The 16,982-nt window shown below is 49.0% G+C and overlaps 1 protein-coding gene across 1 annotated transcript in view; it reads right to left on the bottom strand.

Annotated features, from left to right (window-relative positions):
- The window catches only part of GFOD1 (Gfo/Idh/MocA-like oxidoreductase domain containing 1), a 100,915-nt gene extending 84,242 nt beyond the window's left edge, over positions 1–16,673 (bottom strand). The window contains exon 1 of the mRNA XM_061147612.1: positions 16,083–16,673. Within this exon, the coding sequence (XP_061003595.1) occupies positions 16,083–16,335 (253 nt within the window). The 5' untranslated portion in view covers positions 16,336–16,673. The remainder of the gene's footprint in view (positions 1–16,082) is intronic.
- Between the last annotated feature and the right edge of the window lie 309 nt (positions 16,674–16,982).

Here is a 16,982-nt window from a genome sequence, read left to right as displayed (position 1 = left end):
ACACACAGGCCTGCACTTGGGGGCTTCCCAGAATTCTGCCGTGCGGGGGATGGAGCTGGCCTGAGGCTCCTATCAGACTTCTTGAGGACAGCAGAGGCCACCGTGCCTGCGACCCCTGGTCACACCCCCAGGGGATCCATGCAGATGCAAACATGGCCCTCAGCCCAGAGCATGCAGAACCAACAGAGGACCACTTCCCTCCTGTTTGCATCTTGTCTACACCGGAGTTTGCATTTATTTCTGTCCTCTTTAAACAATGAAAAATAACCAGGAGAGAAGGGAAGACGATGAGACCACCTTTTCTCAGTCTCTCAACATCCTGCTTAACACCTGCAGTTCCCCAGCTATTGTCCCGGCAGTGATGGAATCAGATGATGTGCACTCCAATTTGGCCACCGTCTCCCCCTTTTCATCCTTCGTCTGTGAAAGCCCTATGGCCTGTGTGCATATGGCGTGTGGATTTTGCAGCATATTGTGTTGGTAGACATGCCAGCTTTGGAGTCAGGCGCTCCCACGCTGAATTGAGATTCCACTTCTTCTCTCCTGAGTGAAACCTGACAAAATAGCCTGTTTCATGGACTCGAAGACACTGCTGCAAAGACCGATGGTGACTTCACTTATTACCAAGAAAGAAAAGCTGCTGCCTATTAAACTACAACCTGTCATCAATTATAAGTCAGATCCCTATTTTATATGATAAGTGTGGGGAAAAAAATGTGTCCTAGGTAAGTCAACGATGCATGATACTCAAGCTCTCTCCAGTTCAACTTCTCACTTGTAAGATGGAGACATTATATCCCCAACCAGGAAGCCTGGTTGTAAGGTGGGAATGAAGTGATACTTGTGCCAGACCCTGGACCTGGTACAAAGTACTTGAGAACATGTCAGCTCCTCATATGTAACTTTGTTCTGTATTTTTCAAGTCTCCTGCAAATCTGTTATCATACTTTCATAGTTTAAAAAAACACAAAACATTTTAAATTTCAAAAAAGAAAATGTAAGTTCCTCTTTTCATTCCAAAAGGGGTGGGCTGGTTCTAGATAAGTTAGCCGTTCTTTTCAGAACAGTGAGCGTACCTTACACGTCTTCAACCTCTTCTCAACACCCTCCATGACCTAGATCAAGGCCGTACACATTCTAGGCATCCAATAGATGGATAGGGAATACAGTGTAAACTAGTTTGAAAGCTGATGTATACCCACATGGGGCACCCCTGAGGGAGGGTGTGGCCACTGCAAGTTCCCTGGCTCCCCCAGGACCTGTCAGTATCGAGCGCATCTCTCAGTATCATCCTGGGTCACGGGGGCTGGAAAGGAGAAAAGCAGATGCCAAGTGCACATCCCCCATGGAATTGCACGCGGGCAGGCTGTGGACGGCAGCCCACTGCACCGGGGTCAGCACTTGTGGCTACATCACAGGTCCACAGACAAGCGCGGCACTTGTGGTACCTCAGCCTCCCGGGGAAAGCTGGGCTGCCTCTGCGGCCTGGATGCGAACGGCTAGGCATATGAAGTCAGACTGGCCATGTCCTCCGGGGCTCTCAACCTGTCCCCAGACCTCTCCGAGATGTGCCGTGTAAACAAACGTCCCACGTGGGTGACGCTGGAAGGAGAACAGTTCAGACAAACCGAACCATGTGGCATTGGGGGTTTTTTTCCCCAAAAAATGTTTACCGCTGCTCTTTTCTCCTCTAGTGCCTCTGGAAAAGGGCAGGGAAAGAATCTCGTTTGCTACCACCCACTTTTGATTATTCATAGGTAGGAGAAGAGAGGCACTGCCAACGACAGATTTAAATGACAAATCATCTGAAATCCTGACGCTGCCCTTGACTTGAGTCAAGAGACATCACAAAGCCACCCACTGCTGCCTCCAAGCTCCAATTAGTTGGAATTTCGCAGTCCGGGTTCCCTAAGGAACGCTCACACAGATGGGTATTGCTTTCACAAAGTTAATGGGACTCGAAAGGGGAAAAAAGCAATAAAAATTACCGAAATAGCAATTACCTATTCGTGGAGGCCTATCTGCTCGAGCGCTTGTGTAGCCTTCACCCTCGGATGGAGGTAGGACAGAGGGAGCAGAGAGAGGAGGAATCGAGTCAGAAACCACGTCCCCACCAGAGCTGCAGAGCGGAGGCTGCGGAGGGGGACGGCAGGATGCTCCCCGACCCGGTCCCAGGCCGGCCCACAGGGCTCTCGCAGGGCTCTCGCGAGATCGAGGGGCAGCAATCCTGCCCCTCCCCCAACCCCTAGATGCAGCTTCTCTGGGCTTTGGGCTCTTCATTGGCCAAAGGCGAGAAAAACCTCAGAGGGTTGCTGAGAGGCCTAAGGAAGCGTCTCCTGTGACGGGAACATGCATTCCTGCCCTGGTTCACTCAGCCTCCTCCACCCAAAGTCCGCGCAAGGACCCCCAAGGCAGGGAGTTACGGCGCTTACCTCTGGCTGCCCATTTCTGACCTCTAAAGAGGATTTTAGGAGACTTACCCCAGTACTTCTTATTAATAACAGAGTCCTTACTAATAAACATAGGAGGTGGTACCTACACATCATTAAACATCCACTAATCACTAGTACCCCATTCCTGGTTGAAAAGGAAACACACCCAAAAGTCTGGATTTCTCAAAAATCCCTGTTCATATCAAGCATAAATGACTGCTTTGCTCACGGCCAAATTTCCCAGTCCAAAAGAAGTTTCTACAATGATGGAAATGTTCTACACTGCACTGTCCAATATGGTAGCCTCCAGCCAGCCACGTGTGGCCTTTGGGCACTTGAAATGTGGCTATGGCAATTGAGGACCCAGATTCTTTATTTTATTTAGTTTTAATATATACAAACTTAAACAGCCATGTATGCTTAGTGATTATAGTGCTGCAAAGATCTAGAGACTGCCTGAGAAGGCAATGGCACCCCACTCCAGTCCTCTTGCCTGGAAAATCCCACGGATGGAGGAGCCTGGTGGGCTACAGTCCACGGGGTCGCTAAGAGTCAGACACGACTGAACAACTTCATTTTCACTTTTCACTTTCTTGCATTGGAGAAGGAAATGGCAACCCACTCCAGTGTTCTTGCCTGAAGAATCCCAGGGATGGGGGAGCCTGGTGGGCTGCCGTCTATGGGGTCGCACAGAGTTGGACACGACTGAGGCGACTTAGCAGCAGCAGCAGCAGCAGAGAGTGCCTGGTATACAGTTAGTCGCTCAGTCATGTCTGACTCTCTGCAACTCCATAGACTTAGCCCACCAAGCTCTGGGATTCTCCAGGCAAGAATACTGGAGCCAGTAGCCATTCCCTTCTCCAGAGGATCTTCCCAACCCAGAGATCAAACCTGGGCCTTCTGCATTGCAGGCTGATTCTTTACCATCTGAAGCCACCAGGGAAGCCCCACCTGATATACAGCTGGTGCTCAATAAAGACTGGCTCAAGGGAAGAATGAGTGGACACTAATGAAGCATCCTAAATCCTGATTAAGCAGGATTCCCATGTGTTTTGAGCGCCCACTTTAAACAAATCCCATTTAAGTCTACGACCTTCTGAGTTAGGTATGTTTATCATCTCTGTTTTACAGATAAAGAAACGGAGGCTCAGAAAAGTTCAGGAGCCCAAGCCATGTAAAGTGTGGTAGAGCCAAGACTCAACCCCACACAGGAGGACAGGCAGCCTCTCAAAAAACTAGTCAACTTTTCCACTGATGACAAAAGCATTCTGATACTTCACTTTAATTTCTACAGGATGACACCAGATTCAATGATATTTTTGGAAACTTGGAAAAGGAAAGAATTTTTCCTTTTGAAACAGAGCAATGAATACACAGTGTTTCACATTTGGAGATCTTTTAAGAGCCTAGCTAGACAGTGCACCCACCGAGCAAGGACCTCCTGGGTCCCCGGTCAAGAATTAACAGCACATCCCACCACTGGGGCTGCTCCATAAAATCAACTCCCAACGACAGCCGACTCCTCTGCAATTGCCTCCTGGTCATTATATAGGTCATCAAAGAAGGTTCTCGCCTCCTAAGGCTGACACGCATGTCCACCTCTCATGCACGGAAGTGTCCTTCTCCAAGGAGATCACTCATCCCTTCTCACCCACTGACTCACAGCCCCAGGCCTGCCCCACCCCTTGGGCCATAAAGAAAGAAAGTGAAGTTGCTCAGTCATGTCCAACTCTTTTGCAGCCCTATGGACGGTAACCTACCAGGCTCCTCTGTCCATGGGATTTTCCAGGCAAGAACACTGGAGTGGGTTCCCATTTCCTTCTCCAGGGGATCGTCCCGACCCAGGGACTGAACCCGGGTCTCCTGCATTGTAGGCAGATGCTTTACTATCTGAGCCACAGGGGAAGCTCTTAACCATAAGGGGTGGAAAGAACACTGACATCTATACACTACCCACCATGTGTGTAACACACGGCTAGTGCAAAGCTCTGTATAGTGCAGGGAGCTCAGCCTGGTGCTCCGTGATGACCGACATGGGCGGGAAGGGAGGGTCAAGAGGGAAGGGATAGATGTGTGCATACAGCTGATTCACATGGTGTGACAGCAGAAAACTAACACAACATTGTAACAGCAATTATACACCAACTGAAAAAAACTAAAATAAAAACTAAAGCAATTTAGAGCTATTCTAAAAAGTGAAGACGACAGACATCACCATCCGACACAGGTACAGAACCAGAAGATGAGCTCGGCCAGCTCCGTCTTCTCCTCTGCTGACCCTCCTCTCCCTCACGGCAAGGCCCGGCCCCCTCCATCACATAGACAGTCCCATCACCCTGGGAGCATCCCATCTGTCCTCACAAGGCTTCCTGCTGCTTCACACCCCTTAAGGGAGCCGTTTGGGCCCCTGTCAATGGGGCTTTTCCCAATGCCCCCCCAAGCTGCCTCCCCCAGAGCTGTGTCATCCATGACTGTCATCATTCGGGTTCCGAGAGCAAGAGGCAAGTGGCACTTACCGCTGATGGTGGGAGGGGGAGACTTGCTGACTATATCTATATCTATATATATATATTTAATTCTAGGTAAGAAAATTTTTTAAATTCTGGACATTTTTAAACCACTCTTTCTCCAAGACAGTCAGTTCATAGGAAACAATTTTTCCCAGAGTGCTGCTACAGAGCCAAGCAGTTCCTTGAAGAGGATTTTACATCACAGAGCCTTCTACAACTTCCTTTCAGTTATTTACATCAGACGGTAACGAATCTGCCTGCAACGCAGGAGGCCCGGTTCGATCCCTGGGTCGGAAAGATCCCCTGGAGGAGGGCACGACAACCCACTCTAGTATCCTTGCCTGGGAAATCCCGTGGACAGAGAAGCCTGGTGGGCTACAGTCCTTGGGGTCACAAAGAGTCAGACACGATTGAGCAACTGACACCTTCTTCTTGGTCTTGAATAAGCCCCAACTCCTCCAAAGGTTCTTGCAGACCATCCCACCCCTGGGAATAACCCACAGTTCTCAGCTCTCAGGCAGCTTCCACGAGCTGCAAGGCCACCTCTTCGGGCACCCAGGCTGCCCAAGGGGAAGGGCCCTGGGGACCAGTGTGGTCTGTTCTCACTGCCCCGTGCTTTGATCTCTAACCTCAAACTCAAGCTCCTCCCTCAGCCAAACAAAAGCTCATCAGTGAACTGGGGCCAGCGCTTCTAGAAGACAGCAGGACTTCATCCCCGATGAGAGGAAGCCCCTCCCAAGTCTCACTCTGTAGCATCTCCCATTCCACCCACACCGCACTTTCTACGACGAGAATCCTCTTCAAACACTTCCTCTGCTTTCCCCCTTTCTTCTAGCACCCTTTATGGACTGGCACAGGCAAGCTACCCAGGTGGCCAGTCCTTAATCCAGCGCTGATATTTTGGGGTTACTCAACGGCCTGAAGCAAACACTTCCTGCTGCGGCAGGGTAACGATTCATTCTGTACTTAATCACATACTTCGTTGCATTTCTGTGTCCTTGTGTACGCTTATCTTCTCTCAAGAACAAAGATTGTATCTTACTATCTAGAGTATTGCTCACCACAGCTACAGTCATTCAAAGGCACTTACTAAACAGAAATGGGGCGGGGGGGAGGACTCTCTCTCCAGATGCTGCAAAAAATAAATGATTGAAAGGTCCTGGGTATCTCTCGAAAAAAAAAATCTTCAAAATGGGAAAGGTCCTCAAAGGATCTTTAGAGTACCATCAGGGCCCCGGGCAACTCAGGAGCCCTCGTCGTCAGCATCTGCTCACATGATTGTCTCGCTGTTTTAAATAATGAACCATTTCAATGAATATTTGGCAAAGCTTATATCACTTGGGTTGGAGAATTGGTTCAGCTGTATCTAGTTTCAAAATCAAAAATAAAGAGTAGTATTAAAAAAACCCCAAAACCTACCCCTAAGGTAACAACAAAATCGTAAAACCATTGCTTCCACCTCAATAATAAGATGACAAACAACCCACTTTAAAAATGGTCAAGAGTTGTAATTAGCCTCCAACTAATAAAAATAAATGAAAAAAAAAGAAAGAAAAATGGTCAAGAGATCTGAATAGACATTTCACCAAAGAAGACATATGACTGACTAATAAGCACATGAAAAGGTGCCGGACATTATTAGTCATTAGGAAAATGCAAATCAAAATCATGAGATACCATTATGCACTAACTATAACAGCTGCAAGTGGAAAGACTGAGAATATCAAGTATTGGTGATGATGTACGGAAATTAGAATTCTCCCACATAGCTGGTAAGAATATAAAATAGTGCAGCTGCTTTGGAAAATACTTTGGCAGTTTCTTAAGTTAAATATACATACTATGCATGCATGCTTAGTCACTCAGTGGTGTCTGACTCTTTGAGACCCCATGGACTGCAGCCCTTCAGGTTCCTCTGTCCATGGGATTTCCCAGGCAAGAATACTGGAGCGGGTTGCTATTCCCTTCTCCAGGGCATATTCCTGACCCAGCAGTGGAACCCAGGTCTCCTGCATTGCAGGCAGATTCTTTACTGTCTGAGCCACCAGGTAACCCATCAATTTCACTCCTAGATATCTATTCAAAAGAAATGAAAACATGGGTCTATGAAAGACTTGTATGCAAATGTTCATCACAACATTATTTATAATAGCTAAAAACTAGAAACAATAAAAATACCCATCAAATGGTGAATGGATAAAACAAAATGTGTTCTACGTATATAATAAAATATCATTTGGCAATTAGAAAAAACAACAAACTCTTGATACATGCAACAGAATGATGAATATCAAAAACATGTAAGGTAAAAGAAGCCAGGCTTAAAAGACTACATTTGTATGATTCCATTTATATGAAATTCCTAGGAAAGGCAAACTGTTAGCAGATCAGTGGCTGTCTGGTGCTAGGGGTGGGAAAGGGGGATTGGCCAAAAACAAGCATGAGGAAATGTGGGGGGATATTGGAAGTGTTTGAAGCTTTTTGTGGTGATAGCTTCACAAGCACATACATTTACTAAAAAATCATAAAATCACTTACAACGGTGAATTTATGATTAAATATAAAGCATGTCTCAGTAAAGCTGTTTTGTGTGTGTGTGTGTTTTTTAAGTAATGCTAAAGCTGCAAACCAACTTAATTTGGGGCTTCAAAACTGGATAGTTTCAGTTTATGGATATTAAAGCTAACTAAGAGAGCATCTCAGTACCCTAAGGACTATTCTAGTCGGAAATTGGAAATTTAAAAAACAATTCGTATCATTTACCGTAAAGTTACTTTTCTGCAATTTTTCATACTCACTAACAATTCTCAGGGAAAGTCTAGAGACTTCCCTGGTGGTCCAGTGGCTAAGATTCCACACTCCCAATGCAAGGAACCCTGGGTTTGATCTCTGGGTGGGGAACTGGATCCTGCATGATGCAGCTAAGACCTAGTGCAGCCAAATAAATAAACTTTTTTTTTTTTTAAGGTCTAAACCCCAAGGCATCCCAGACTTGCCCAAACCTGAGAGACCAGTTCCCCCACAGCCCTGCTGACAGGTGTAGAGCTGTCAGGGTGAGGGGTCCATGAGACTCCCAGCAGGGAGTGCGGGAAAGTGTTTCCCAGCCTTCCATTTGGCTTGAGCCTGAAACACAAAGGACCTCCCCCGCACCCACCCAAGGTCTTCCAGCCTGGGAGCAAGGCTCAGTGCATGTGTGCTGAGTCTCTTCAGTCGTGTCTGACTCTTTGTGACCCCATGGACTGTAGCCCCCCAGGCTCCTCTGTCCCTGGGATTCTCCAGGCAAGAATACTGGAGTGGGTTGCCATGCCCTCTTCCAGGGGATCTTCACAACCCAGGGATCAAACCTGCATCTTTTACGTCTCCTGCATTGGCAAACGGATTCTTTACCACTAGCGTCACCTGGGAAGCCCCTGGGGGCCCACACCTATCAGCTGAGTCCCCCAGAGCGGCTTCTCCTAGTCTTTCTAAACCCACAGTCCTGGCCAGGCCTGCCAGGCGTCTTCTTACCCAACTCCCCTGGCCAGGTGGCCTTGGTCCAGCCGAAATGTGTACTTGTCAGGATTCTCCAGAGAAACAGGGTCAATAGAATATGGATAAATAGAGAGGTTTAATTTTAAGGAATTGGCTCATGCCATGAAGAGGACTGGCAAGTTCTAAAACTTACAGGACAGGCCAGCAGGCTGGAAACTGGGGAAGAGCTGATGTTGCCATTTCCAGTAGGAAAGCAGTCTGAAAGCAGAAATCCACCTTCCTCAGGGGCCTCAGTCTTTTCCTGACTCCTGACTCCTTCGAGGCCTTAAGCTAATACTTGAACTCAAAGGGTCTCTGCCTCCTGGTGGTCCTCTGCTGATACACACCATGCAAGAGGTGCTCTGTGAAGACCTGCAAACCTACAGATGACCATAAAACTCCATGGAGATGGTCATGTTTATCTATTCTCCCATTACCTACTTAAAACCCATGTGCATCCTAAATTTAGTCATAATGACAAGGTTGGCATCATTTGATCCCCATTATATTTTTCTCTCTACTGTTTTACCATGGTCACTGCAACAGCACCAAAATGCCAAATGTGTAATTTCACAAAGTAGATAAAGAACCTCCATCATCAAGAAACATCCACAGCTATAAAATCTTGAACCAAGTCTGTGTTCTTATAATCAGCACCTGTGTGGAGTGTGGGCCGGCTCAGAATGACCACTCATAATCCGTCCACCTCTGTTCTTCTGCAGACTGGTCCCCCAGCATTTTGTGATGTACCCCCCACGTTGTGAGAGAACCTCCAAAAAGACTGGGTCAGGAGAAAGCATCAGGCAGAACACCTGGGGGCGGGGAGGACTGCCCTTTTCAGGCAGCGAGACAAGTAATTTTTCTATTTGGGAGCTGCATGTGGACAGTGTTCCACCCACCACAGGGGCGCAGGAGGCAGAGGCGGCTGCTTGAAAGAGAGATGCTTGATAAAAGGTGACGTACAGAGAAGAGCAGAACACAAAATGGTAAAATTCCAGGAGTTCATGGGTTCCGGGTACCTACGGAGACCCAGCAACATCCCTGCCCCGAGCTCCATGAGATGCCCCGCATCCTTCTCACAAGTGATGCTAAATCTTCCCAGGAGGACGGTGAGCATCATTAGCACTTTCGAGACCACGTATCTGTGAAGCCAGGAATGGATTTTCAGCACAAGGGCCATCGGAAGCCTAGTTTACACACATTCACTTTTTAAAATAAGGAAACTTCAAACTCTACTTTCTGAATCTAGCAGGAAGGAGTCATCTCACCAGAAAATGAGGGGGAAAGTATCTCCAGAAATACCACCTGGGACTGTCTAAATTACTGACCACACTGGGGAGAAGTAGAACCAACATTTACTGAGCTGATGCAGACAAAGGGGGATGGGGGGAGACAGTGAGCATGGACTAAGTTTTTATCTTGCCTCCCTCATTTAAACTGTCACACCAACTCTATGAGATAGTATCTTTAACTCCATTTTATTGATGAAAAAACTGAGGCTCCCAAAGGATGTTACCTCTGCCAAAGCCACACAGTTGTAACCTGCCAACCTTTCCCAACATTGGTTACTTTTATGTATCACCACATCTTAAATCATAAGGCTCTTTGATGGATCAGGATTTCCTTGAATCAAAATAGAGAACTAATTGCCTATTTTTTTCTCAGTGAAACCTGTAAAACACGCTATTTACTTTCACTTTTTTTTTTTTTTTTTGGTTCTTTCCCAGTTTCAGGTATCAAAACGTCCAACTTCTTCATTTGGCTTCTCCCCACTCCAAAATAAACTTCTGCAGAATTGTACGTTTGCAAAGCCAGATACCATCAACAATCATTCACCTGAGCCTAATTTCAGTTAGATGAAATGAGGCTGGTGATGCTTGACTTTTCCTAACAGTAAATAGAGTCATTTCTTTCATTTACATAAAGCCCCAGAGCTTTCTCCACTCTACACCAAATCAATAGACCGAAATAATTTCTCTCTGTGCTCAGGGGCAGACACTCAGAGAAAAATGCAATTGCCTTTACTACAGTCTTCAGACAGGAATAGATGGAGAACAGACCTTGAAGGAAGAACAGGAAATGCAGGGTTTGCTGGAGTTTCAGAACAGTTACTATCAACTCCAAGTACACCGTGTGGTTATCTGCAGGCACATCTCTGCTCGTGTGGCAACGGTGACCGAGGGGGACTGCTTCCTCCCTGCTCTCTCAGGCCTGTCCCCGCAGCTCTCCTCAACCTTGAGCAATTTGCTGACACTGTGAAGTAGGGCAGAAAAGGACACAGTGCTCCCAGTCTGCAGCTAATGATGCCAAACAAGTTGGGGCAAGAGCAGAGTGGAGCAAGGTCAAGGCTCAACAAAACCCTACAGCCATATTTAAAGCACCATCCATCCCAGGGGGTGACCTCCCCAAGGGAGCCTGCACTATTTTCTCTAAAAATCAGGGCAGGTACCATGAGAGCAGATGTTGTCTTGCAACACGTAAAGGCAACAGGTATTTTAGCACAGTTCCCCTGCCAGCTTAACAACTCATGGTGGGGGGCGCCTTGTTTTCCCAAAGGCAGAGAACCGTCACACCTCTGTGTCTGGCTGCTACAGCATCCGTGCCGCCTGAGAGCTCGGTGGAAATTCTGCATCTCGGGTCCCACCCTGGAATCTGCATTGTGACAAGATCCCCAACCGCAAATTAATGTTTGCGAGGTACCAGGCTACGGCACACCGGACAAAAATGTTCTGTATTCACTGACACATCCTGTTGATAAGCAGAGCATTCATTCATTCGATGAAAGGCATTCATTTGGCAATCAAGAAATATTTATAGCATGCCTATGACGTGACTCAGTGCCTGGCACCGTCTAGGGGAGATAAGGCAACCCGGTGAGTCAAGCAGACAAAGGCCCTACCACCTCGAAGAACTTACATTCTAATTGCGGAGACAAATAGCAAATAGAAGAATAAGCAAACACATAAAAGAGATTTTCGCCACCTTTGATAAAGAATCCACGTATTTATCCTTTGAGCACACTGGCCTGCGAGCAAAATGCCGTATGCACAAGGTTATTCGTTACAAATCTGTAAAAGCAAAAGGTAGGACACAACCTAATCGTTGAGTCATAGGGAACTGCTTAAATAAATTCTGGTTTATCCATACAGTGAAACACCATGCAGCCAAAAAGAGGAAGAACAGGACTTTTACCTTCTGAGTTTTTCATATACACCTGCATGCTCAGTTGCTCAGTCCTATCCTACTCTTTGGGACTCCATGGACTGTAGCCCACTAGGCTCCTCTGTCCATGGAATTTTCCAGGCAAGAGTACTGGAGTGGGGTGCCCTTTCCTCCTCCAGGGGATCTTGCCCACCCAGGGATGGAACTGGTGTCTCCTACATTGGCAGGTGGATTCTTTACCACTGAGCCACCTGGGAAGTCTAGTATAAACTTTCAAAATCTTCCAAAGGGGACATAAAAACTTATAACCATGATTCCCACCAGTTGAATCACAGGGGACACTTCCTCCTCATTGTGTACTATTTTGAATGTGTTAGAGCTTTTGAAATTTGTACCATCTGAATATATAACCTACTTAAAATAACTGAATTAAATCTACTTTTTACTCAGATGCTTTCATGTGAGTTCAAGAAAAGATGGAGGTACACGGTGCTGAGACTCGGGGAGCGGGATTTGGGTCAAGATTGAGGAAGGGGCAGGATTTCAGGAGGAGCTACCACTGGGGCTGAACCTGGAAGGGTGAAACAGGCATCCATCACACACACACGAGGCAGAAGGGAGTTCCTAACACAGGCGTGGACACAGGAACAAAAGAGGGTCTTTCCAGGAAACACCTGCAGTTTGATTTAGCTGCAGGGCGTGGGATTCCAGAACCACCAGCAGGACATGAGGCTGGACAGAGGCGAGGTCTTGCCTGCTGTGCCAAGAAGTTGGGGCTTTTCCTAGAAGTGATGAAAGCAGGAAGCAGTAACAGGAGCAGGTTTGCAACTCTTCGAGGTAATTCCAGCAGCAGCGTGGAAGGTGGACAGAGGCAGGGGTGGAGGTGGGCAGACTGGAGCCTAATTCAGATGAGATAAGGGCCTAGTTCCTTCTACGGGGGAAGCAATGACGTAGATGAGGGAACAGACGTGAGAACAGTGGGGAGTTGGTATCAACCAGATTTAGGAACTGATTCCATCAGAGGGGTAGACACACATAAAGGATAACGCCAACCATCTCACCAGGGCTGCCACTCTCTAGGAAGAAAGTGAGGCAAAGGAGCAAATTTAGGGGATGGGAGAGGAAGGAATGACTTTTTTCGGGGAGGTGGGGGAAGCACAGTGGTAGGTTCACATCTCTAGCTGTATGTCCTTGAGAAATTCGACTCCAGCCTCAACTGTGAAATAGGGCAAATAGTCATCCTAGAGGATTATTTTAGTCATGAAATGAAACATGTCATAGACCGCACCTACCCCATTGCACATAGTAGGCATGTGACAAGAGGCAGCCCCAGACTCTCTAGAAATTATACATTGTAGAAAAATGTCTCCAACAGAGAAACGCTAAGGTAGGGATTTCAGGCCAGTTTTTGGAAACCAGTGGAGGATGCTGTGGCTCAGCCGATTGCAAGCTCTGTGTCTCCATCCTGGCCACCGCCCCTCACCTCTGACCAGTGAGGATAGAGGGCACAGATCTCTTGCCACTGCTGGGCAAGCAACTCCAAGAAGGACAAGAGGAGGAGGCCAGGACCAACCAAGCTTGGCTTGTTTCAATTCCAGGCAAACACTAATATCTACAAACCCTCAATGGCCAGACCGGCCCCATAACTGTTCGGGGTTTTTCACTTCCTGTGCTGCCTGCGTTCAACCTCCAACTGTGACAGCACCCGAGATGGCCAACCCACCGGGCACGCGCAGGTACAATGGGAGGAAGAGTCAAGTCTAGCGATTTTCTAGTGAAGATGAAGCCTCGCATGAGCCCAAGTCCAACCATTTCTAAATCCAGAGCCTCCCCATGGCCTACAATCAAAAGCAGGTGGTCTGATTACCTGTGAAATCAGGAATTTTAAATAATTTAAACGGCCAAGACTTACCATGAAAATATGAACAAACCCCTATTCCTTAGGCATGATTAAACCAAGTCTATTTATTTCGCCTCTGACACTTCGTTCTGAAAAGGTAACCCATCTCTGTCTTGTAAAGGAAAAAAAAAATCACAGGGATCTTTAAAAATAAGACCAGAAGAAGTATCCAGAAATGTATCATTTGTGCCACTTCTCTCAAAGCCAGAAAACCGGAACACCCCTGTTCCCCAAACGGCCGCCCTCTAGGAGCCACGCTCTGCAGTTGCTCTGTGGGCCTGATCTTCAGGGCTGGGCTGCCATAGGGTGGGAGGGTAGGGGGACGGTGTCACAATAAGGTCTTTCTGATGTGATCAGTCATAAGCCCTTGAGCAGAGACGGGGCTCAAGACAGATCTGTTTTATATGCATTGCCCTTACAGATTTAGGCTGTAAGACAGTTATCATCTATTGAATACGCACAGCTCCATCGTGAGCACAGAGGCTAGCTACCCAACATATATATTAGATCAAACAGAAAAGAAATATTGGCCAGAACCCAATGGCATTCCATTCAAAACCAAAGAAACCAGGCAACAAGGGTTAGAAGCTTAATAAAATCTACGTGAAAACTGACAGCCGTGGACAGCCTCCTTAGATATCCTATCAGATGTCCCATCTGAGTCAACAACAGAATGGCCTGATAAAAGTGGTTTTCTAGGAAGAGTATGTTCTACATCTGATCATAGTTCTGGAAAGATAGAATTAAAATATATTACATGTCACCAACCCTAAATCCATGCCTGTTTTTAAAAATAAAACATTCTTTCCAAGATTGCATAAATTCCTATTGGTCTCTGGGTGCTGCCTTGGCTCCTTCCCAGGGCTGCTCCTCCAACTTTTCCCTAACGTGGTGTCCTGAACCCTAAGCTGTGTCTCTTTCCTGGCCAACAAAAATTCCAACTTTCAAGGGTGGGCAATGACATTTTCTCAGGACCTAAGGAGCGAGCACAGAGTCAGACACGACTGAACAACAACAAAGGAGTGAGCAACAATTCAGGTTCGTATAAGAACTGCTGACAGACAACAAAACGTGCACTTCTTCCTCTGGGCATGGCAGGGACTCTGATACTCTGCTCGGAGATGGTCCAGTCTGCCTGGATTAGGTTGGGAAAACCGGCAGTGATGGCTGTTAAGCTCATCCCCAACCTGCCTGTCACCAGGCCCGGGAACTACTCTTGCCAGGAATTAAGGAGGGACCATTATGGCAACCCACTCCAGCAATATTGCCTGGAAAATCCCATGGATGGAGGAGCCTGGTAGACTACAGTCTATGGGGTCGCAAAGAGTCAGACAGGACTGAGCGACTTCACTTTCACTTTCTTTCATTGCATGTTTCCACGTGACACTGGCAACCTCTGGAACTACTGCATTCATCCCCAAATTACTAAGCCGTTACTGTTGAGTCCCTAAGTCCTGTCCGACTCTTTTGCCATCCTGATGTGAAGAACTGACTGACTAGAAAAGACCCTGATGCTGGGAAAGATTGAAGGCAGGAGAAGAAGGGGACAAGAGAGGATGAGATGGTTGGATGGCATCACCGACTGGATGGATGTGAGTTTGAGCAAGCTCGGGGAGTTGGTGATGGACAGGGAGGCCTGGCGTGCTGCAGTCCATGGGGTCGCAAAGAGACGGACACGACTGAGCGACTGAACTGAACTGACTGCATCCTACCAGGTTCCTCTGTCCAAAGGATTTTCCAGGCAAGAATACTGGAGTGGGGTGCCATTTCCTCCTCCATCGAACCCGTCTCCTGCATAGGCAGGTGGATTCCCTACCACTGAGCCACCTGGGAAGCCCTAAACCCTAAGATCCTACTCCAAAACTGCGCGGAAGTCAGTTATTGGGCAGCAGCACCTGAAAGTTAAGTCTTTCTGGTTTTATCAAGTAACTCCCAGACGTCCTAAAAGATACGCGCCCCACCCCCATCCCACCACTCCCACCATCCTAGCAAAGAGGAAATAATTCTGATTGTCACATCTCTAATCTCCCTCTAAACTAACAACGCTGCAGAAAGAAACAAACTATCCTAGCAGGGCTCCACAGCTGCTGACAGTCAGGTAATCTATTGCCCGCAGGAAAACCCGAGACACGTGTGCGGCCCTTTATTCAGGCGTTCCTGGGCGCGCACCCGCCTCTCGCAGGCGCGCACGCACACACATACATTCCGGCGCTACACACACAGCTGGCGACTTAGTTTTGTCTTCCTGCGAGCGGCTCATCCCCAGTCCTAAGCATTTCCTCCGCCTGATCATCGCCTTCCCCGGAACCCGCGCCTCCTCCAGCCTCCGCGCCGCGCACGTGGGAAAGCGCGCCCGAGTGGTGCCAGAAGGGAGGAGGGAAGCGTAGGTGTGGGGAAGGCCAGGGATGACGGAGGCGAAAGCTCCGAGTGGGATGTGGGATCTCGGGACCCCGGGGGCGCCGTAGGTGCCATGTAAGCTTCCGGGATGAAGAGGGGGCGAGGGGGAGAAAAGCAACGGGGGAGGGAAGGCGAGAAGGGGCGGGAGGGAGGTGGGGAGGGGTCGCTCACCCAGAGTCTTGACGGCGATCTGCCTGGTGAGGGGCGGCGGAAGGTTGATGCACACCAAGTCCACGTCTTGATGCAGCAGCACTTCGTCAATGCGGCTGGTGTAGAAGGGGACGCTCATCTCCTTGGCCAGCTCCTCCGCTTCCTCCTGCGTGCGGCCCCACAGCGCCTTCACCGCGAAGCCCTCGTCTTTCAGCAGCGGGATGATGACACGGGCCGTGAGGCTAGTGCCGAACACGCCTACCCCGGGAAGCATGGCTGCTCCGATCCGCCTGGTTCGGCGTTAGCTCGGGATCTCCGCGCGAACACGCGCGCGCACACCACACACACACACACACACACACACCCCTCTAGACAGTCTGGCACCCGGCTCGCCGCGGTGCGCCAGCCACCGTGCACCGGGCAGGGCGCCCGGGTGCCCAAGAACGCACCGAGCTGCGTCTCAGCACGGTGACCGCTGCAGGGTCCGCCACGCGAGGCTCCCGTCCTTCCCGGAGGCGGCGGCAGGGACCCCGCCGGGGTGCCCGAGGCCCCGAAGCCCCGCGAAACCCGGGCTCAGGCGGCTCCCCAGCGGCAGCGCGGGCCGGCTGCGTGCGCCCCGCCGAGGCCGCTCCATGGCCGGCTCATCCCCGCGCGCCCGCGCCGCCGCAGCTGGGACCGGCTCTCTCCCCCGCGCGCGTCGTTTACCGCAGCCGGAGAGTCGCACGCACAAGCCTCGACCGGACCGGCCAGGCTGCGGGCGGGTGGGGGTTCCAATCCTCGCCGCCCGCTGCTCCAAAGGAAATAGCCACCGGGAGGCCGGTTAAGGAGGAGGCTCGGAGGGCGCAGGGCGCGGATGCGGAACGGCAGAGCGGCGGCGGCCACGACCCGGCGCCAGCCTTCTCATGCTGCTGCCATGTTCGC

Source organism: Dama dama, chromosome 7 (assembly GCF_033118175.1).
Source record: "Dama dama isolate Ldn47 chromosome 7, ASM3311817v1, whole genome shotgun sequence".
Lineage (NCBI taxonomy): Eukaryota > Metazoa > Chordata > Mammalia > Artiodactyla > Cervidae > Dama > Dama dama.
Note: the sequence above shows the minus strand (reverse complement) of the source record. Positions and strands in the feature narration are given on the sequence as shown.